This window comes from Pundamilia nyererei, unplaced genomic scaffold (genome assembly GCF_000239375.1).
Source record: "Pundamilia nyererei isolate P.nyererei 1_Seehausen unplaced genomic scaffold, PunNye1.0 scaffold00018, whole genome shotgun sequence".
Taxonomy (NCBI): domain Eukaryota; kingdom Metazoa; phylum Chordata; class Actinopteri; order Cichliformes; family Cichlidae; genus Pundamilia; species Pundamilia nyererei.
In genome coordinates, this window is record NW_005187419.1 from 4,892,766 (window position 1) to 4,915,904 (window position 23,139).

General features: G+C 39.6%; 1 protein-coding gene across 2 annotated transcripts; it reads left to right on the forward strand.

Moving 5' to 3' along the window:
• Positions 1-2,265: 2,265 nt before the first annotated feature.
• LOC102205678 (protein kinase C and casein kinase substrate in neurons protein 3) lies at positions 2,266-21,635 on the forward strand. 2 transcript variants are annotated; one of them, XM_005726262.1, is made up of 10 exons: positions 2,266-2,492; positions 5,077-5,144; positions 11,268-11,424; positions 11,557-11,792; positions 13,842-13,997; positions 15,423-15,598; positions 16,338-16,458; positions 16,540-16,610; positions 16,708-16,787; positions 18,430-21,635. In XM_005726262.1, exons 2-10 carry the CDS (start codon positions 5,085-5,087, stop codon positions 18,537-18,539), a joined length of 1,167 nt encoding a protein of 388 aa, XP_005726319.1. In that variant the 5' UTR covers positions 2,266-2,492; positions 5,077-5,084; the 3' UTR covers positions 18,540-21,635. The 2 variants fall into 2 exon arrangements, with proteins under 2 accessions (XP_005726319.1, XP_005726318.1); XM_005726261.2 differs by lacking the exon at positions 2,266-2,492 and adding an exon at positions 2,617-2,941.
• The last annotated feature ends 1,504 nt before the right edge of the window (positions 21,636-23,139 follow it).

Sequence of the window (23,139 nt, forward strand, 5' to 3'; positions counted from 1 at the left end):
GCTTGACAGACTGGTGGGTGGAGGTGCAGCAGTTGGTGTACAGGGAGAAGAGCAGAGGAGAAAGAACACAGCCCTGAGGGGAGCCGGTGCTGATTACTACTGATTACTACTATATTACTACTTTATTACCATTAAAGTTAAGGCTAGACCAGAGGGTTGCAGGTACAGTTACCCTTAGTAACCAGTAGAGGGCAGTTTTATTCATAGGTCCCAAAATGTGGTCAGTGGCTGGCTGTTGTTTTCTGCAGTCGTTGGGACTATAAAACAATGCAGGTGGATGAGTCGTCATTTACAATAGACCAAAGTCTGTGACTTGTGGTGAAGGAGGTCTTGGGTTGTGAAGTCTACATGCTCTCCTAGTGTCTACCTGGGTTCTCTGGCTTCATCCCACAGTCCAAACACATGCATGGAGTTGGGCTATTTTTGAAATATATTTATATTTGTTTGTAACTATTCCACATAGTGCACCTCACTTTTAAAGTCCCAATTTTCAGATATTTTAATGTATAAGTATTCTGAGCTTTTTTCTGCACAAAGTATTTTAAAATATTCCTCAAATACAAAAAAAAAAAAAAGTTTTAAATTAAATTGGAAGAAACAGGCGATGAAAGAGCAGCCTGACTATGTTGACTTCTGTGTTACTGAGTCACCAGTTCATTTGCATTTTGGGATGAACATGATGCAAGGATATTTGAAAACATGCCTGAAATTTAAAAAGTATGATTTTGTGGTATTATTGAAACAAGAAAATTTGCTTTGTAAGAAGAAGAGACAAGGATTCCTAAATAAATGTGACTTAGTGTTTGTTGAAAGATTTTATTATGTTTATGTATAGAAGTACATTTCATTTGAGGTTCTCTAGATGTGTTTGCTCTTTTTACTAGAGAAGTTACACTGTGCAAAACTCAGCATAAAGTCTCTACTGTTGTATGTTATCTTTTCCACTCATGTATCTGTGATGAAGTCTCTACCTTTGTATGTTATCTCTTCCACTCATGTGTCTGTGACGCAAACATGCTTGAGTATAAATAAAGGGTGGTAACTGCTGCGGAGTGTGAGTCTAGATTAGATTAGATTAGATTAGATAGAACTTTATTAATCCCTCGGGTGGGTTCCTCTGGGAAATCCGTTTGAGCTCTCACCCGTGTGCACGTTAAACCTGCAAACCTGTCTGAGTGTCATTTATTCTGACCTGAGTTGCATTACAGGAAAACTCCTGACACTGTTACAGTTTTTTTTTGTTTTTTTTTAACTCCATGTTGCAGATATGTGCAATACGTCTTGCACAAGGGAAACAGCACATGATAAACACAAAACTTTAACACACTGGGTCCTTTTAGTCACTAAAACATCTTGGCTGTTTGAGGGTTAAACATATGAAGTGTACATGGTGAATACAATTGTACTGTTTGAGTGGGATCTGACATCAGGTGTTGACATTTATGTCTATTATCATTTTAATGACAGGATCTCACGGTGTTGTCATGATATCTGTCTCCTATGCTTCCACATTTGATTATAGTACTCCCAGCATAGGATTACTGTCTCCTAACAGCAGGTTGCAGCTGTGTGTAAGCACTGCAATGTACAGCTGTCTAGTTATTTACATGGCATGTTCTGGCAAGGAGAAGTTTCATGAGTTCAGCACTGCACGGGGCTTTATGTCACCAAAAGCAACATATGTGAGTGCGGGCAAGTTTTCTTTAGAGGGCTTTGCACTCAAACAGCTCTGCCTTTAACACATAAACATGCACATATGCACACTCACACACCGGATGTATCCTCCAGCTGTGGAAGCAGGCCTACCAAATGATCCCAAGGGAAAATAGTGGGGAGCAAAAAGGGGGTTAAAGGCAAGCGCAGAGAGATGGAGTTTCCTTATCTGGCCATGCTGCTTTGTATTTCTTTTTAAAACTCTAAAAGGTGGTTACTAGGGTTATTAACTCCCAAACACACATGCCAAACATAAACTTTAGTTGGGTGACTCAGCTATTGTCTGACTCACTTAGAGATGCACACACACAGACACAAAGAAACACCCCAAACCAATGTTCTGCCACACTTCATTAACAGTGGTGTGAGGGAGGTAAAGTGACCAAATGAAAGGGAAAAAGACAAAGTAGATATTTGACAAAGAACAAGAGGAATACGCTTCCTGCAGCTGTTTTACTGAGAGAGGAGGAGAGAGAGAGTGAGAGACGTTGAGGGAGGGAGGCAAGAGGAGAAGGAGGAAGGGAGGGGGAAAAAAAGCCAACTCATCTGACACAAACAGTGGGCCAAAGAAAGGGGAAGAGCAGGAGCAACACTGTCCAACAGGGGTGGAAAAATCAAAGTTGGAGAGAGTGAGGAAGAGCATAAAGAAGACTAGACAGAGAGGGAAAGAGCCTGAGAGACTCCACACAGACTGGAGACGGGAAGAAAAAACGGTTTTAACTAGGCAAACAAAAGAAGAGAGCAGGGGGTGAATGAGAGAGGGGCCCCAGCGTTCAGAGGTAAGGAAACTATTAGCCTGCCATGGCTGAATGGATGCATTTCAGTGACATCAGATGGAGTGACGGCGCTCCTATTTCTGCTCTGTGTTCAGTTGTTGCTATATATTTCCTCTATGCAATGCGTGTGTGTTGAGTTATGCGTGACAGATGAAACGGGGACAGAGGGAGGAGTGAGTGTGTGTGCAAAAGTGCGTTCAGCATACAGGGGTGAGAGAGTTTGGTTGGATCAAAGCTCCAGATGGACTTGAACGGGCTCTGGGTTCAGCTGGTTGGGTTTTCAAGTGAAGAAGTTGGAGTTTTAGATCCATGAAGTCTGAGTTAATGCAAGATACTGATAATCAATCGTGAACCTTTTAGAATCGGGGGGAGCTAATTTTATATCTGACATGCACATATATTATACAAAGTCTGGAGGATTCATGGTGGATATAGATCTGTGCTTGTAGGCGGTAAGTAGTAGTATATTTTTTGTGTGAAAAAGCAACCACGTGATGCATAGTTTGTGGCTTATTTAAAGTCAGAAAGTAAGAAGTAATGGGGTATGCCTCACTAATACCACAGACGTCACAGTGAGCTAACTGGAAATGACACTAGGGATCACTTTATTTCATCTTTATATAAATATTTCTGGAGGTTTTTAAATCTTTAGGCCAGTCCCACATTTTTAGAGGATCTCAAAATCGATTTAAGGAGTTATGAAATCATTGTTGAAAGGCTTATGTCACTAACAAAACATTCCCAGTAGATACAGAGTTGCACGGCATACTTTTCTTTCTTTTTTTTTAAACACATAAACTGAAGCATAAGGCTGATAAACCTGAGGAGAGACATACAAGTCAGTCACAGCTAACCCAGAATGGAGGTTAAAGATTTTACTTTCCTACCAGCTTATAAGGGATTTATACATAAATCTGCTATTACACAGACACAAGTAGTGTGGTTGCAACTCTAAAACGTAGTAAAAAGTATACCGTTTGTAGTAAACTGTGCAGTCACATTAATTAATATCATGACGGGAGCTACCCCACTCCCACATTTTATCTGGAAACTTGGTCATACAATGAGGAAAGCCAGAAAGCAAGAGGGAAAGGAAGTCAGGGTCAAACGGGTTAAAAGAGAGGGTATTCTTTATTTTCATGACCTCTTGCAGAGATCTGGGTTGCGTAATTTACAAGTCCTCAGTGGTGGTGATGAAGCAAACTGAGGCAGATTGAGGCCAGGAAGAGGCAGGACATTATTCTCTTAGCGGAGCATGTGATGCCCCGTGAACAGCAGGATGTTGAGGGAAGATCATTGAATCTAATTGTGAGCATAACGGAGCCATGAGGGGAGATGTCTGCAGGCAGGAAAAACAGGCCAGTCACGAAGGCTCTGTCAGGGTGGAGTTCAGCTTTTGGGTGCTTCGAGGATTTGAAGCAAAGCTGCTGTGTGCTTAAATATTTAACTGGAAAACTTTCTCTTTTTTTTGAGGTAGAACCACATGAACATAAAGTAACACTCAGCTAAGAGCATGATTACGTTCAAAGAAAGTGTGATGTTTATGGGTCAATATTAAATGAGCAAAGCGCGACTAGCATGGGAAGAAAATGAGTGTGTGATAGGATGTGCCGACCCTTAGCCCCTGTTTATTTTCGGATAGCTCATGTTTCAGAAGCTGGGAATGCTGGGAGAGGACAGTCCATGTCTGCTGGTGTTGTCAGAGCTTCTGCACTATCCCGGTCCTATTTAACGTGCACGTCAACTTCCAACGCTTAGATGGGCGTACAAAGCCTCCATATTTGATTCAGTCACTGTGTTACACCTGCTGTATAGTCTCACATGGGTCCTGACATGTGTTGAACTAGTTATTTATCTGAACAGATATGAAATGCCTTCATGTCATGGAGCCTAAAATAGCAGGAGAGAATTGATTTCCAACCCGGAGCACTTGTGCCAGTGGTGAATCATGTTGGTGCCAAGGGATTTATGGGAAGTGGTAATTTGATCAAATACATTATTATATAAAAGGGCTGATTTAATTTAGAGTTATCTCCACCCACTGAGCTATCACTAAGAGCACTGAAAAACACAACAAGGAGAAAGGGATAGCTAAATGCAGTAGACAGAGAAACAGTCCATCAAAAGTAACCAAGGAAATTGTTAAATAGATACATAAAAGTAAAAGATAAAGACTTGAAAACAGTGAATATGTAAAAATAACTACATTTAAAATAACAGAGTGGACTGGTAATTAGCTTAAATTAATATTTGCAGCTTAAATTTATAAAAGTAAAATCCCTGTTTTATCCAGTAGTTTATCATGTAACCATTATAACAGTGGTGTTAGTGATGTCAGGTCTGTGGGGCATGTCTGATAAAACAAGAACTCAAGTATTAAATTTGATGAAGTATCTACATTTTGTACCTGAAAATAATTTTGGCTAAACGTGTCCCTTATTTCAAACATTTGTCCCAAATACTGAAGCTGCAACAATCTAAAGCCAATAAATGAAAGGTGATAATGGCAGCTACATAAAGATCATATTGAAAAGCAGCATGATAGAAAATATAGTCCAAACTAATCAGATATTCTTTACTTTCTCAGAAAACAGGATGTCGACCTTGCCATCAGAAAACAGCCTTGAAGATGCCTACAATCGCAGCTTCTGGATGGTATGTGTACTCTGTGTGTGTGCGGGGCTCTGGCTTTGTGTGTTTACATGTTTATACCTTATGATGGGACAGGGAGATATACTACACAAGATAGCTCCCCCCCGTATCTCAAGTCTGAGCGAACATGCAGCCAAAACAGTCCAGAGTTTTGTCGTTCAGGCAACACGACTTTTTAAACAAGGCTGTGTTTTCATTTTTAAGTATGAATAGTTACTCTCCGAACTGCCTCGCAAGGATTTAACACAGCTCTCGCTGAAGGCTTTTGGCTCATTGACTTATTCTATGTGTTTGTCTGGACTGAGTCTGGGGACCATATAAAAAATGTTTTTTCCTATAAAAACTTAATGCTTTCACAGAAAGTTATTTTCTTTGTTTTTTTGTGCTCTTTTTTTTTGCATGAGACTTAACAGAATAGTTTGATATATATACTTAATATCGTGCCACCAGCTAGCCTTAGAACTATGGGAGCCATTTCACTTCCTGTTGATCCCATTGTGGAACATAACTGGCCGAAATTCAGTCTCAGGAGCAGCAGTGACAGCCCGTATGTAGCAAATGAAAATACAGCTGAAATAATTCTATGCAGCTCCTTGTAGAGAAAAAAAAAGAAACCTGAAATGCTTGCATTCTGCTAATACATCTTAATTTGTTTGTGAAGAATTTACATCAGGACCACAAAGATGAGACAAGCGTATCCTGGATTATCCTCCTTTCTAAAACAAAATGGATTTAATGTTTTATTCAGTACGGGCTGAAATCGCTGACTGAGCCCATAAACTTATCAGAAAAGTGTTTACAGAGGACTGTCTTGCCACTGAATTATATGGGACACGAGGTCTTTCTGCAGCCACGGGTATCACCCCCTGGTGCACATGAAAAAAGAAATCAGGTTTACGCACTTTCAAGCTGGCTTCACTTTTCAGACCTTGAAGCTTTCTCCATTTTTTTTCTGTCTTTGGACGTGACACACTTTCTTAAGCACACATTTCCAAATGACAACTAAAACAGATGTTAGAAGTCAAGCCATAACAGAAACTTCCACATGTATACACAAAGCAGCTGGCTGTGGTGATTGAAGGTGACTGCTATCAGGGGGTCTGCTGCTGCTTGATGAATAAATATAAATTGACGAGTGCTGTAAAGTATCTCATGGTGCCTCAGTGTTCCCAGTACTGACAGAAAGGCCTTACTTAGGGTTCTGGTTTGGCTGGTTCAGTTAAGCAGTTGTCTCTACCTTATGTCTGAAGTGCAGAAGCCTGAGTTTGAGTCCACTCTCGCTCCTCCTCTTTCCTTTCTACGCTTCCCTGCAAAACTGTCAAAATGAAATCTTAAGAAAGAAAGATATTAAGTTAAAAAATCATCTAAAAATGTAACTATATTTTCTGTTTCAAAACCTCCTCTCCAAAATGGGCTACACGTCCATCGGGATCCATTCAGTGCAAACTGTATCAAAAAGAAGTCTAAAAAGTTCTTGGTTATATTACATTGTTACACTTATTCCACCAGCATCTCCAGATGTTGCTAATTAACATGTTTATTTAATCCATAAGAAAACAACAGTACACTTAGGACACGCTGATATATTAATGATGGATGTGTCCCAGTCCCAGATCGTTTCTTTACCTGGTGCAGTGATAACGAGGCTGCAGGCTAAGTGCCGAGCTCATTTAACAGGCTGCAGCTTCACACTAAACAGAGACATCAGAGAGGTACAGAATAAAATCTGCAGCACAAAAGGAAAATAGGGATCAAGTTTAGACCTTCTGCTGCATTTTTATATACAATACAAAAGTGGCTTTTATTTCACAGCACCAACATAGACAGAATGAGAAAAATAAACAGTCTGTAGAACAGACCTGTTTCCACAAACATCAAAGATAAATCCTAAGCATTATCTCTCTCACCGAAGCCTAAATGTACACACAGCATATCGGCCATATACCCATCTCTGTGAACTACCGTACACTCTGTTTACCAGTCATAGCCCAGTTTTGCCACCATATTTTAAGGCTGTAAACACTTCAGAGTGCCTGACTGTCTAATTTGAGTGTGCTGCCGCTTTAATATTGGCTTTGTCTGCTATTGGCCTCAATTGGCTGCCCCACTTTCATCTCTCCCCTCCTGTAATTTGGAAGCCTCCTGTTGTGCTGGATGTGTTTCCAGGCCAGTTCCCGTCTGTGTCATCCTGCCGCCGTGCTCAAAGGCTGCCTGCCTGTCATTATACTGCAAACTTCAGCTTTTCGGTTTTGCATTGGCAAAGTCACCTCAACTTTATACATAGTGATAACAGTCTCTGGACCCAGTGCATGTCCCTTTTAACCTGTTAGCAGTCGGACGTACCGCCCACGGTACATTGGATGGTTTAGGGGACTAATTGGACTGCTAAGGGGTTAAAACATTAATGCCACAGTTATATAAAGGGATTATATATGCTATTATATGCTTTGTTATATTAAATAAGGGCATTCTGTGACACCTGCATGTCTGCTACTAAAGTAAAAATGCGATTATCACATATTTCTAACACATTTTCACTTGTTTTCAAGTAGAAAACTAAAGATTTAAGAGTTTGATTTGTAACAGACTTTCTTTTCCTTTCTAGAACAAACATTTTTGACTCGCTTTCCCTGAATCTGTCATCTGCTCTTTGCTTGAGTTGCGGTAAAGTCACTTTGGAGTATCGTCTGGAAATGTTTCTTTTATGCCATTTCATCTTTTATTAATACTTTTACTGCCTTTGCTTTCACTACCTTTTACTTATTACACATTTACTTTAAAACTTTATCACAGCTACGAAGCATCAGAGCAGCGTCTACTGTGGTAGACTTGACACACATATGCAGGTTGTGAAACATAAAATCTGGAACACGTCAATTTCATCATCCCATCCATTCATCTACATTTAACACTAATGCAGTTCTATAATGAAAACTCGCCAGGCTTTTAACAGTTTGAATGCGATCATTTATTTATATGAGAGGTAATTTTTTTTCAGCAGAAGTCTTTAGTCACTTCCTTCGATACCGCTTTTGTTGCTTGGACTGATTCTCTAGTAGCGGATTTGCATCTGCCTCGGTTATTGGCCAACTGGGTCTCTGCAGCGTTGCCGCTGGCCTCAAACTGGATTCCTCAGCTGTTTCTGCTTAATTCGCAGACGAGTGAGGAAAGTCAGTGCAAACCACAACAGAGGCAAAAAGAAAGGAAGGATAGAGGAGGAAGGAGGAGGGCGCTTGTGTGAAACACTCCTCGTGATTAAAGCATTTAAAACTACAGTGTTTTATTAAAGGCACACTGAGGGCTCTGATTGCTTTTTTTGAAGGGTGTTAATACAGACAATGAAAAACTTTTACATTCAGGGTCTTTGTCCTTCTACGTGCAGCACTCTTTGAAGCACTCTAAACTACACTTGAACAGAAACATTAAAATGCAGGATTAGTAAACAAATCATTTGCAATTAGAATGAAAAAGAGATAATATGAGTTAAGAAAAATGTCACATTATAATAAAGATGCCCTGCACAAAACTGCATATTTGTTTAATGTTTGCTGCTAGCACTACTTTTCACAAACAACAACTGACCTTTCTGTTGTCCCTGCATTTAATTAACTACTAATTAAGAGTCCCATTACAGACTTTGGACATTGGAAGAAAAGGCTGTTGTTGTAACTCTGGAGGCTTATCATCTTACACTGAATTTGCCAAAGAAAATAAGTAAAGAAGCGTATTCTGTGTTACAGTATCCAAAAGTATATGACGCACTGAAAGCACGCAGACAGTTTTACTATAGTCTCTTGGAGCTATCCAAGTAAGCCATGTCTGTGAGCCAAAACGTACAAAACCTGTAACCAGAGCCCCAATATTGAGGTTATTAGTTACATGTGTGTTTGACAGGTAAAACATTGGCTTTAGGGACGTCTTGTTCACTCATGTCTTTTTTTTGTGGTATTTACATCAACTATATTGCCTCAAGTAATTTAAAACAGCATGGCGAACAATCACACTGAAGCAGCTGTCTAAATGTGTCAGTGACAACCAGATAGAGTCTGACAGAAAGTGAAAAAGAGAGTAGGAGTCAGTGCTGAGAAGGAGCTGATGACAGCTGCCAGGAAAATTGCAGAGATTTCCAAATTCCACATCCACAAACAACACACTTGCTTCAGAGATGTTATTACATTTAGGGCCCTGCCTCTGCTGCTCTCTTGTCCTCACTCTGTCTGGCTTTTTATGGACGGGCTTCGACCGCGCCTCACACTGTGGCCGGCATTTGTGCTACCAGGGAAAACTCAGTGCCAGTGAAGTGTCACTCGTGGCACGTGGGAGGATTAGCCTTACATTGCTGCTGCAGCGTCACAGCTATGGAAGGACTATGATGGAAGGGTAGCATTTCTACCTAATATTTGTCTTTTGTACTACAAAACAAAGGAATACTAAACATTCAAGAAATCACGCTTATGTGGACTTTCAGTTTCATAGGGGATGCTTTCACTTACTGAATCCAACATTTTGATTTCATGCATTAAACAGCAGCAAGAGTCTCACGTAGCAGTCATCATCTGGTCAGACAGTTTTCCATACGTTATTTGTGAAAAGTAAAATAAAATTCAATTTTCTTTTCATGTTGGTATTTTATTAAGAAGCATGTGGAAATAATTATTTTAGCTGTTTAGCTCAATTCACTCTTATCCTTGGTAGCACCCTCTGCTGTACCCCAGATTTAACTGCAGCCAACGTCTGCACAACACGATTAACAGGAAGACGGTAATGGGTGTATTTCATTTAGCTGTGGTACTGTGCATTATTCAGTGGAACTTAGTAAGACGTCATTATGACAATGATTTAGAGGATCATTTAGAGAAACACACACAAGTAAATGAAATCAATACTATATATATTTACTATACATATGTAGAGTGAATGTGTGCAGCTGGAGTCTGCTTAGCATTGCAGAAAGCTGAAGCAACTGACAGCAAACCTCCAGAAAGTTACAGTTTCTGGCTAACAAATATTCTGGCACAAAACCATTAAAACAAATCATTGTTTTAAACACAAAATGTAATTAGTGAGCTTTAGATGAGCTTTAGATGTTTTGGAGGCTTTGTTTAAAGCCATGCTTTAAACAAAGCCAAGCTTTGTTTGCAGTTCCTGAGAGCAGTCATATATTAAGGGAACAGTTAAGAGAGGGCTCAATCTTCTCACCTCTCTCTCAATGAGCTTCCACAGTATTGCAATCAAATCTCATTTTGAGTATAGATTATTAGTTGTTGCCAGGAAAATTGCTTCTGATATGTTAGTAGAATGCAGTAAGGTTTGAACATGCAGGATCCACGGCTCCATTCAAGGGTTTGAGGGTTTAAACTGTACTAAATGTAGTTAAACAGTTACCCTTAAAATATGTGGCAAATTTATTTACAATTTAGACAAAGATTTGAATTCCCTTTTCTTGAGGACAAAATGACTTGCTGTTCAAACCTTCTGTTTACGAGGGGCAGCCAATCAGAAGACGGCTAGGTTAAAGGAAAGGGGGTGGACACAAGATTAACTGAGGGTCTGCACCAAGATCCATCATAGGTTAAATAAGGATTATTTTAAACTGTGACACATACTAAGCTACTCTAGTAGAGCCTGAGATTAAAAACATGGCGCTGGAAATGACCATAATAGGTCTGCTTTGAGTAATCTAAACAACAAAACTCAGTTACTATAAAAAACGAAGCTTCAGGCAGTGGATATTTGCCCTAATATTTCTACTTATAATATTAGTCTATTTTTAATACGGTATATGTTACTAATATTACAAATTAGAAGCAGTAGTAGTAACACGCAACAGTAGCAGTGTGCTTGTAATACCAGTTGGAGTAATCTTTTTGTTTGTGTTATTCAGTTTTGGGTCTCCATATTTCCAAGAATACACTGAACAAATGTACCGTTTTGGATTCTCTGGCATTGAAATAAAAGAAACTGAATCACTAAACACTGGAACATTTTTTGTTAACTTCTAACTTTTTAAAGCCAAAAAATTAAAAAACTTTAGACTTTAAAGCATCAAATCAATTTAAACTTCCATCCACTTCATGTGTTTATGATGTGGAAAGCAAATCTTCCTCTCTCTTTGTGTCCTGGCAGCCTGGGAACTACCAGCGCACTGCGAAGCGAACAGAAGATGCTTTCCAGGCCTGTAATGACATAGTGGCGTGTTTCCAAGAGAGAGCGCGCGTGGAGAGGCAGTACGCCCAGCAGCTCAGTGAATGGAGCAACAAGTGGAAGCCGGTGGTGGACTCTAGTAAGATCAGTAACCGCAACACATATGATGAACGTGGAAATGATCTTATTTCAAAATCATGTCCCAATTATTACTGAAATACAACAGTAATTTTAATGGTGTGTCATCTTCTTCTCCTCCTCCCTCCCTCAGGTCCTCTATATGGCTCTCTTATGAAGGCTTGGCAGTGTTTTCTGTCCTCCGCCGACAGGCTTGCCGCCCTACACGCCACCATCTGTCGCTCCCTGGTGTCGGAGGATGGGGACCGGGTCAGGACCTGGCAGAAGGACACCTTCCACAAGAAGTTATTTGGGGGTTTCAAGGAGTCCCACGACATTGAGACGGGGTTTGCACGTGCTCAGAAGCCGTGGGCCAAACGACTTAAAAAGGTCAGATTTTTTTCCAGATTTGTTTATGGTAGTTACACATCGTCATATTAATTAAAAGCTTTTGTCTGATCTCAGTCACTGAGCTGCGTACAAAGATATAAAATGCCACGTTAAAGTTAGTTTAGTATGTGGTGAAGCAATAAATTACATACTGAGGCAGCCACTAAAGTACAGTTTGTCTTGGCGCTTGTGGCAGCTGTTATTTGTCACACTGCTTTGATTGGGATAATCTTTGAACAATATGTTCTTATTTTTCTTTTTTCTGCACGCATGCTTTTTGCCTCTTTGAGCACTTTGTTTTAGAAGCAGTTTCAAAACGTACAGTATTATTTTACATTTAATTAAGCTCTTCCCAAATTCAGTCTTAAAAAATATAGAATTTGTATTTACTGATATGTAAATTAACAATAAACTTGCAGCCTGGAGGCTTTTGAAGACCGCTACCATCTTACTCACTCACTCACATTTTTACTTAATCAACATTTTGACCATTTGGCTGTAGCTCAGGTGGCAGAGCCGATCAGCCACTAACCAGAAGGCCGGTGGTTTGATTGTAGGCTGCTCCTTGTCTGCATGCCAAATATCCTTGGGCAAGATACTAACCCCACGTTGCTCTCTGAAGCATCCATCAGAGTGCGAATGTGTATGAATGTTACTTAGAAAGCATCTAGAAAAATGTGCTGGTGTGAATGGGTGAATGCACAAGTTGTGTAAAGCGCTTTGAGTGCTCAGAAGAGTAGAAAAGCGCTATATAAGAACCAGTCCATTTACCATTTTGAAATTATTTCTCATTTAATGAAATCTTTAATGAAATAAGCTTCACCGATGCAATATTTTTCTTCCTGATTTTGAGAGATAAAAGTGGAGTGTAGTTCTCGCGCTCCAGCAGCAATACACCTGTTCCTAAAGAAAAACGTAGCTAATAATTTTTTTGTTAGTTTTTCTAGTGGTTAAAACCCCAAAGTGATCAGAGAGGTTGAAGTCATGTGTTTTTGTTTTAGATTTCTAAAGATTTAGCAACCACATTAGCTTCATTTATCAGACCTGAGAGGCTACATGTTTTATTAGCAGTGTAACTGTTGATAATATATAAAATGAGGATGTAGCCATCTTGAGATTACACATTGGTTTTGAACTCTGCATTTTGAAGCCATAATGTCAGCTGCCATGTTGTTGTTGCACTTTATATGAGTAAAAGGATGCTAAGTAATCAGTGAATGCTAGCATGTTTGGTTCGCAAGTTGCATTCATAAACTGATAAACTACCCAGGTGCAACACACACTAGTTGAACATTTTAACATGGAAGTCTGTGGAGATTCACTCACTCTCGTGAAGCCAGCCTCAAGTGGTCAACAGAGGAACTACAGTTTTTGCTACTTCCTGCTTAACTTCATTTTGCTTAGCTTCTCTGGAGGTTTACTCTGGAGTCTAACGTAGTGCTAGTGGAGTCCATGTAAAGTCTCTGTAACCACTAGAGGGCATCAATACATCTTTTATATACAGTCCATGGCTTCACAGCTCCACTCCAGACAGCTCTGGTCATCATGACATTTTAATGTTCGCTTCTGGGAGCCTTTTCTCTGTGACATTCCCAAGCCTTATTTTGTGCCAGTGCCAGAAACCCAGTTCTCAAGAGTGTTTGTGTTCTGATGCAATGAGCCACTTGAATCTGTACCTTACAGTGAAATGAGAGCAGCAAGGGACATGCATCAAAAATATAATTTTGCCTCAAAAGACGAGCCCTTAGGGGATCAATTTTTCATATGTACTAGAAGTGACTGTGGCATCGCAGATGGTTTCTCATTAAGTAAATGGCCTCAATTCAAATACTATATTTAGAAAACAGGAAGTTAATGCACTGCTATTTCAAAATGAATTTATTCAGTAATGTGCTTTTCAGAGTCAGGTGCATCTTAGCTTAAGTGCCTCTGAAGTGCCTGTAAGTGAATTGTATGATTCCTGGTGTTAGTGTAATCGGTGTATTTCTATCCCTATCTATTGTGCATTGACTCCATATAGTCAGTCTGTGCTTTGGTTTGCATCCACAGCTGGATAAAGCAAGAAGAGCATACCATAAAGTGAGCCGTAAAGAGCAGGTAGCCAGAGAGCGAGAGGCACACGCTCAGGGAAACCCGGACGTCTCCATAGACAAACAGAAGAAGATCCAGGAGGAGAGAGAAGTGGCTCAACAGGAGGCCGAGAAGGTGCACACCACATGTCACTGCTTTCTTATTTTTTTTCTTATTTTTTTAATTTTGTTTTCTTGAACTTTCTGTAAGTTTTGTCTTACGTGCACTGTGGAGTTTCTGGCCACGGAGCATTAAAAAAAAATACTATTGCATAATTATTAATTAATTAAAACAGGTGAAGCATGAATGATGAGTTAAGGAATCTCACTTTGGAATCTGAGTAGATCCGTACCCCACCACTGATGCTTGGTGGAAGGGTGCCTGTTACAATCCTGGTTTACCAAGAGAAAGGGGAGTGACATTAATAAACCACAGGGAAAAGGTTTAGTGACTGTTAAGTAGGTTATTGTGTTCCTTTATGGTTTTAAACTAATAAATCAGAGGGCATGTGGATGCAACTCCACATGCTAAGTATGTAATATCTGTATTCTAGTTATCAAAAGCAAAGAAATTAATTACACGTCTTACTAGCCTGTCCAAAGCAAACGTTAGAGAGAAAAGAAAGACCCTTATTACTAGTATCTCTAATAAAAGGAATCTAACTGTGTAGTGAACAATAAGTAGAAGTACTGTTACCTTTCCTAATTTACAAATCCCCCAAGTGGAGAGCAAAACAAGCAGGTTGATGAATCAGAACCTAGCAGGCGTAAACCCTTCACTATAAATTACGTGACCAAAGTACAAGTAACCATTCCAAACATGGAAAAGACTGCTCCCTGGCCTGACAGCCCCTTTTAAAGCAGCTGCAATAATTAGCCCCGCTGCGGTTGGAGTACGGCGCCAGATGAATCAAAGTGGCAGCAGGTAAAACACAGAAGGAGCAAACAATTGAGGAAGGCAGGATGACGGACAGGTGCCAGCACCAATCAGCAGCATAGTTAGTCTCCAGAGTAGCGCAGAAAACAGTCAAATTACACAAACGGGACAGAGTGGAGCGACCAAGGAGTGCAAGAGTGCTGGAAATGTTTCGTGTGGTTTAAATCAGTCATCTTCATATCCTCTCACAAGTTTATGACGTGGTTTCTGCTGTTGTACTGTAATAATGTCTACTTCACAGGAAACGTGTGATGTCAGCACTGGGGTGAAGCGTTATATCAAGTTAAAATTCATTACCAGTTATGACTGCATAGTCTATGGGAGGTTAAATGTTGCAATTTTTTGCTTTGTTAATATTTTTATATCAGTTAATCACCTGACTGAACCTGGTGAAATCATTTTGAAATGGTTTTGTTTATCTTGGCGAGCTAGCTTCAGTTTATCAAAGCTTTTTTTTTTAGAAGACTGTTGTTGAAGTTCTTTGTTTCGCATGTTTTTAGTGGGATGAAATGTTTTGTGTAAGACATTCGACACACATTTAATACAATTTTTGTTTTGCTTTTTTGACAGTTAGATTTCCACCGCTCAAGTTTTATTTGCCAATTTGGTTTGAAATACTTCCAGGTCCGTGCCCGCTACGAGAAGGTCCTGGAGGAGGTGAACAACTATGCTCCTCGCTACATGGAGGAGATGGAGTCCGTCTTTGACCAATCACAGGAGGAGGAGCGCAAGAGGATTGTATTTCTCAAACAGGCTTTCCTCTCCATCCACAAACACCTGGACATTACCAACAATGAGAGGTGAAGCACGGTGCTTTGTACGTGTGCGGTGTTGAGAAAAGGTGCTGCTGCCGCTGCTGATTAGAGGATTGATGTATTTGATTAAACAAGTAGCACAGATTCGTCTTATGTTTGAACCCTGCAGCTTGTGTCGGGCTGTCTTTAGAGTTAAGTATGTTGAAATCAATAATTTGACTTAATTTACCTCTAATTAAAAGCTATACCACTACATATTAGCACATCACCGACTCTCTTCTACTCTGATAAAGGAAATACTGGATACGATGGCAACTTAATTACTTTATAAAAATGAGCCAAAGCCACAGGGAGAGGAGAGAAATTATATACACTATTAATCTGCTTAATTTGGGGGGAACACTTAACTTAAAGTGTCCCGGATTGCAGTGTAAGTGAATTAAGTATGTTTTTAATTATATAATCATCAGTATCCAGAGTACACATAAAATTTGTAACATATATTCCAGATCATTGGGTTTCTTATAGCATGGTGTTTATTAAGTACTATGAGGCATACTATACCTAAAGGACACAGGGTATTTCCAGCAGTGTGAACCTCTCTGAAGCTAAATGTGAGAAAAGAGCTGTGGAAAATATTCAAAATTCACACGAGACAGCACGACTGTTTTTGATAAGTAGGACTTTTAGAGGAGAGATGATCTCTTCCAGCAAAATTTTAGGAACGGATCAGCATAGATTAAAATCAAATTTGAGATTTTTGTGTTTATTTCTCGGCATTTAGTGTGCGGGCCGTGTACAATGAGCTCCACAACACACTGATGGCCATCGATGAGCAAGAGGACCTTCGCTGGTGGAAAAACACCCACGGCCCGGGCATGCCAACTGACTGGCCTCACTTCCAGGTATTTCCCTTTATTTTCCAGCATTTTAAGTTTAACTCTGTGCACTTTATTTATGTTACTTATATTCCAATGTTTTTTCAGGAATGGACACCTGAAAAGAAAAGCAAAAAAGGGAAAAAAGAAGTGGAAAAATCAGGAACAATAGAGAAGAGGTGAGGATATTATTCCGAACGGGACCTGTTAATGTTGTCTAGCTTTTTTTGAAGCAATCAAAGATTAATCTCTTTCTTCTCTTTTTTCCACTGACAGCGTGATGATCGGGGGAGTGAAAGTAAGAGCTCTGTATGATTACGTCGGCCAGGAGACAGATGAGCTGTCCTTTAAAGCAGGTAAACACTGCAAGATGAATGACGTCACTGTGAACTCAGCCGCGTCTCTGTATATTCATATTTTGAAGCCTCAGCTTTGGCTTTAAGGCTGCAGTCATGTTTTTGGAGCTAGAATGTGGACCATATTTGGAGGAGAGGGAGCAGGGCTCACATAAATACTTTCCTGCCTAGTGTATGGGCTCAGTCACACATTCTGGCTCACACTGAATACAAAATTAAGTCCATACCATATTTCAAAGTGGAGGATTAGCTGTCGTATGAAACCGCACACTCATTGGCTTGCAAACTTTCAATTCCAATGGGGTAGCCAGTCAGAACTGACCCTCTGTTAGGTTTTTGCATCCTATATGGTCAACAGCAGAAAAGCTTTTCTCAGTGACCTGAAGCTGTCATTCAAAGAGGCCACATTGCTACATTAATGTCGAGTCAAGCCATTCATTTGTACTGTACATCAAAAAAAATAACCGTTAACAATCCAAGTATACAAAAGTATATGAAATATACAGAGACCAGCAGTGCCGACGTATTTTGGTCGCAATGTTTTAAGTTGATTTTAAGTTTTTAGATTCTTTTTCTCACAGTTTTTGATTATTGTTGGGTTCCTGTTTCACATCTTTATTATCCTAGTATAGTGCGCCTTATTTGGTTCCTGTTTCTAGTTCACGATCATTCTGGTAATGAGTTTCAGCATTGTTTTGTTTCATGTCTTGGTTGCTATTCGTTGCAGTTATACTTCGCAGTTCCTTCCTCTATCTCATCTTTCTGTTAGTGTCTGCACCACATTTTTCAGGTCTGGTCTGATTTTAGTGTCTTTTGGTTGTTTTCTTTTTATATGTTGAAGGCTGTGTTCCTTTCATGCCTTGCATTATTTTTACTTTTTCCTTTAGTGATTCTTTTCATCTGTGTCTCAATCCCAAGGGTCTTCCTTTTTCTTTTTTTTTTTTGTTACTCTTTAAGTTTTCCCAGATTATTTGATAGCTTTTGTACATTTTGATTAGTTGCCCTTATTTACCCATCTTGCCTTCTCTGAACTTTAGTATATCAGCTTGAAAATAAAGCTAGAAACATATTTATGTATCGATTGCAACTTTATCAGTGAATCTTTGGGTATTAGCTTTTGAAGGCTGCCTCAAGTGGCCGTTAGAGAAACTGCACTTTGGTGCCTTACTTGCTGAAAGCAGCTTTATTTCAAATGTACTACGACTATTATTACATGAAATTACTAAGCAGAATGGTTTGAATCATTGATTTTACAGTTAAATAAAATATACGTTTAAACTGTCATAGCCCCTTTTTTATGGTTGCTTGCCTGACAAAACAAATAAGGGTTATAAGGCCTCGCTCACCCCAACTGTTTGCAGAAGACGGCCGCCCCTCCCTGAGCCTGGTTCTGCCAGAGGTTTCTTCCTGTTAAAAAGAGTTTTTCCTTCCCACTGTCGCCAAAGTGCTCATATGGGGTCATATGATTTTTGGGTTTTTCCTCTGTATGTGTTATTGTAGGGTCTACCTTACAATATAAAGCACCTTGAGGTGACTGTTATATATAAATAATATTGAATTGAATTGAATAGATGTTTAAAAAAAATGTTGCAATAGTTTTAAAAAACAAATACAGAAATTAATTTTCTCTTCCTCCCTCCAGGTGAAGAGTTTCTAAAGATCGAGGATGAGGATGACCAAGGATGGTGTCGAGGGAAGAAGGATGATGGGTGGGAGGGGCTTTACCCAGCCAACTACGTGGAGGTGGTGTAGTTACCTGAATGTGAAAGATCTTTGTTATATCAAATACCACATGACAGCCTGAGTAAATATATAAACATCTAAAAACACAAAATCAGTGCTGTAAAAGTCCACATAAAGTAGCTGTTAGCCAAAGAAGCGTGTCAGCACAAGACGATGGAGATTTTGACATACAGAGATTTTTAAAAGTGCCCAGGTTTGTAATCTCTTGAAGGACTTTTGATATATGTTTTAATATACACACTATGCATAGACCACTTGTATTGAAGCCATATAAATAAACAATGCTTTAATGTAAAAAAAGAAATAACATGCTGGAGTATAACGGTACACAGTTATTTGGTGCTGGAGTCAGTGGTGTAGCCAGAACATTTTAAAGGGGTGGCCAAGCTAAGACCATTACATCCATCGTCACATGGATTTTTATTTTTCCTGCATGGAAAATCACTGCAGGTCAGAGAATGTATGAGTATGTTTGTACATACAGTAGCCCTTTAATAGGTGTCATTATTGGTTATGTGGGGTGGCCACAGGGCTAGTCTACAGCAGCCATCTCCTGCCACCCCTTGGCTTATCCCCTGAATAAAATGTGTGTGGGACTGCTATTTTCTTTAAGCTGTTTTTTAAGCCTCGTGCAATTAAAATGCTCACAAAGCCTCACAATATATGAAGAAAGCGTTGCTAAAACTGTGATTATAATTATTCCGAAGCAGCCGTACAGTTGGAGTCAGCCTAATAGATGCAGAAAGCCATGTCGACTGTATTTCTCTTCTGTTTTTGTGGTTTAAAGGAACAGAAAGTCATTAGGAATCCTGTATAACCCTCAGTTAGCCAACAGTGAAGCTGTTTTACCCACACCAGCATCCACTCACACCCCACAAAGTCCAATGCTGTCTTAGTTCATACCGAGTTGACTTAAATCAGCTTTCATCACTATTTTCCTATTAAGAATTTATTGCTTGACTATTTGTATGCGATAGAGATTGAACCCAGTGGCAAACCCAGAAGAGAATCCAAAGAATATTCAAGCAACTCTTAATATTTCACCTCGCTGGTTTTACTCTTTCGGGCTCACAGCTTTACAGTTTTGGTTCACTCTTACTCAAGCTGAGAAAATGCTCTTAAAATCCACTCAATGTGACCTTAGCAGCACCAGCTACAGCAGACAAACAGACACACCAAATATTTCCAACAAGGCTAAAAACACAACTAAATGTTTTTATATTGCTTCAAATGTGTTTATCAATTTGCAGCTGTTCATCATTTTGAAATTCTTATTGCTTGTCCTTTTCTGCCCAGCCTCTGCATCAGTGAGGGAAATGCTTGCAGTCAGGGTTGCCATATACTCTTTGTGAAGGCAACACGATCACTACTAGTTTGTTTCCACTGACCCCAATCAGTCAGTCCAAGTTTAACACCCTGCGCTGGATTGACACTGCAGTTTAAGAAACAGTTTATGGTGTAATATTTCTTCACCAGTATTGTACCTGCTAAACTGAACCAGTAACTGTTAGAGGTCTGTTAACACGTATTACATTAAAAACAAGCAGGTATATTAAACTGCAGGTTATTATAAAACACACTTATTTTTCACGCCTTGTTACAAAATATGATGAAGGCTGAAAAACAGATTTAATAACACGCTGACATAAACAATAAAACATCCTAGCTGGGCCTTGTTAGCATACATTGCATTCTATTTTTACACACTCCCTAAATTTTGTATTCCTACGCTTTGTTATTCATTATCACTCACACAGCATATAAACAGGACAGCTTTACAGTCATTAGAAGCCATATTTTGGGATAGTGGGTCAGCCAGTGGCTTGTGGGCTTTCACAAAAGACATTGTGCAAGGCTGGGCCCGAGCTATTTTAGCAACTAAAATGTCTGAGTGGGGTTATTTAATACCCCGTTATGTTTATTCAGGACTACTTCATTTCTATTTGTGTTTGTTATACCTGCTTATTCCTCTACTTGTGATAGATTTTCCAGTGTTAACACGAGCTGTTTTCATTGTCACTTTGGGCATTAAGTATCTGCGAAGAACATCGCAATGTAGATTTAAACGAAAACCTGCAATGGATTGGAATGGAAATCATGGATTGCAGGGATCATACATATGACTTCACACAACTATCAGTTACCTCTTGCACATCAATGTGCCACCTCATGTAAAACATTATAAGACTGTGGGAGAGGTTCAGTTCAGCTTTATCATATATCGCCAAATCACAACAAATTCCCCTTTTTATCTTGTAAGGTAAAGACCCGACTATGGTACAGAGGTGAAAGTTCATTATAGGAAACATTTTAGCAGATAAATATACACAACTTCAAACAGATACAAATGTAAAGATCTGTAGAGCAATTGAGAGAACAGAAAACTGCCCAACTAGCTATGTGATCCAACCTGCATACAAGAAGTAAATCTGTTACCAAGAAAGCCTTTTTTCACCTCACCTGCCTGCTGCTGGCTGCCTGCCTCATTTTTAAGTTCAAATTTGTTCAACTCTGCAGCACAAGTAATCGAAAATATTAGGTTTAGATGTGAAAGCGCCTTTGCACTGAACCTCGGAGTCCCCTCCTGGTTAGAAGGCCTTTCAAAGTTTAGCAACTCTATCACGAAAATCATAAATGAGGTGCATGCAGGGCTTTGAAGATCAAAGAGGAAAAGTGCTTAAAGATGAAGTCCATTCATAATTTAAAAATTTTGATGTTGCACCTTTAGTTAAAGGTGCAACATCCAGGTGAGCCCTATTATCTGTCATAATGGTTCACAATGATCTTTGCTATGGGACTAAAGTCATTAAAGCATCGAGTTGCTTTTAGAAAAGGAGAAAATGTCATGGGGAATAGTAATATTTCTTAGCATGTCACACTGTTCCTTCTGGGTAACTCCTGGGGAACAGTTAGTCTTTCTGTCTGTCTGTAATATCTAATCTTCTGTTATTAGATTGTAACTATCACAGAGAGCATCTTTACCAAAGTGAGGAACGTGCTGGGTTTGCCTATTATAGTATCTCTATATGTGCTGTTGCTGTGTGTCATTCTTTGTCATGTAAATGTAAATGTATGACCTTTCAAATCCCCTGTCTTTTTAAAATAAAAACCAAACCTGTTACACAAACAAAAGAAGTGTTATTAGATGTGGGATGGAAAGTATGTGTTGTGTGAGACAGAGAAAAAGAGTCATTAGTGTGTATGTGTTATGAATCACTATGACATCACCCCCTGGAGTCCCACAGTCCTCCCTGTGGATGTTATTACATGTGTATACACACACACACACACACACACACACACACAGTCATTTTTAAGCCTTGTGTCCATGTCAAAAGAGCTGTGTCCAGGTCAAACGCTGCTCTTTATCTCGATGACTCTTCTGCAGCGTCAGATGTATTCTTACATCAGCTCATGGCCGCCAGCCAAGAAAACTACCTCACCCTGATGTTTATGTTTAAGCTGGCCAATAGCAAAACGTGAAAATGATAAGACTGAGCATTGTTACACTCCTCACTCTCACACTGTTTTGCCTTGAATACAAGCAGGGGAGGATAGTGGCATGTCTGTTTCCATAGCAGTAATGGAGATAATGATGTCACCCTAGTAGGAATTTCCTTCTGCGTTCATACCTGATGACAGTTTGGTTGCTTGCAGCAAATACACACTGATCTTTAGTCACGGACGATCTCACATGAGCTCTGACACGCTTTTTCTACAGTTTGCCAGTGCTTTTTGAAATGGTACAAACTTCAAATAAAACCAAGCATAAGGTATGCTGAAAAGGGCTGTGATGGATTTCATCTGGGATTTTGATAGTCACAGAAAAGCAGCTGCATTAGCAAACAAAAGGCATGAGTAGACGAAAGTCTTCAAAGCTCCAATCTTGTTTTAATTTGGCATTTGGGCGCAGCAAAAAGAAGCTGTGAACACTGACAGACTGGTAATCTGATGCTAAACACTTTGTTTGCAGCAGCTACAGTCCAAGATCATTATTCATTCATTTTAATAGCCACTTGATGAATGTAACTCAAGCATTTGTTTTCTTTTCCACAAGCTAGTGAGGAGAGACAAACAGGCTGTAGAGCCTCTATGTACTCAAATGTTCAGCAGAGAGTTTCTAAGCATGTCTGCTGTTTGGTTTTAAACAACTCAATTAGCCTATGGAGCGACTTTTACCTTCTGCAGCAGAAAAATAGGACAGTGATCAGAGGTTAAAGTTAGATTTGGCAGGTGGAGGAACACAGCAGGATTGGGTGTAGCAGTTCAACACAGAGAAAATCATTACTTACAATCTCATAATAACTTGTTTTGTGATGCTATGGTCACTGATTTTTTATGGACTTGGACATCTGAATTCAGCAAAACAAGATACACCCAGATAGTTTACAAGCAGCAAGGATGATTTTCTAACCTCTGGATAATATAAAGCTAGTATATGAGGTAGAGTGAGGTCAGTTCCTTCATCATAATTATGCAAATCTTCATGACCATTGATCAACAACCACTGTGAATGGTACTCATGGCCATTGATCAGCGTGTTGGGGAATGGCTGCAATCACAGCATTGTAAGATGGCGAAAGATGTACCCTTAGGCCCCCTCCTCGAT

Coding starts and splice junctions, on each gene's coding strand:
- LOC102205678 (XM_005726262.1), top strand. CDS start 5,085: ATGTCGACCTTGCCATCAGAAAACAGCCTTGAAGATGCCTACAATCGC. Junction 16,611..16,707: donor TCAGGAACAATAGAGAAGAG/GTGAGGATATTA, acceptor TTCCACTGACAG/CGTGATGATCGGGGGAGTGA. Junction 16,788..18,429: donor TGAGCTGTCCTTTAAAGCAG/GTAAACACTGCA, acceptor TCCTCCCTCCAG/GTGAAGAGTTTCTAAAGATC.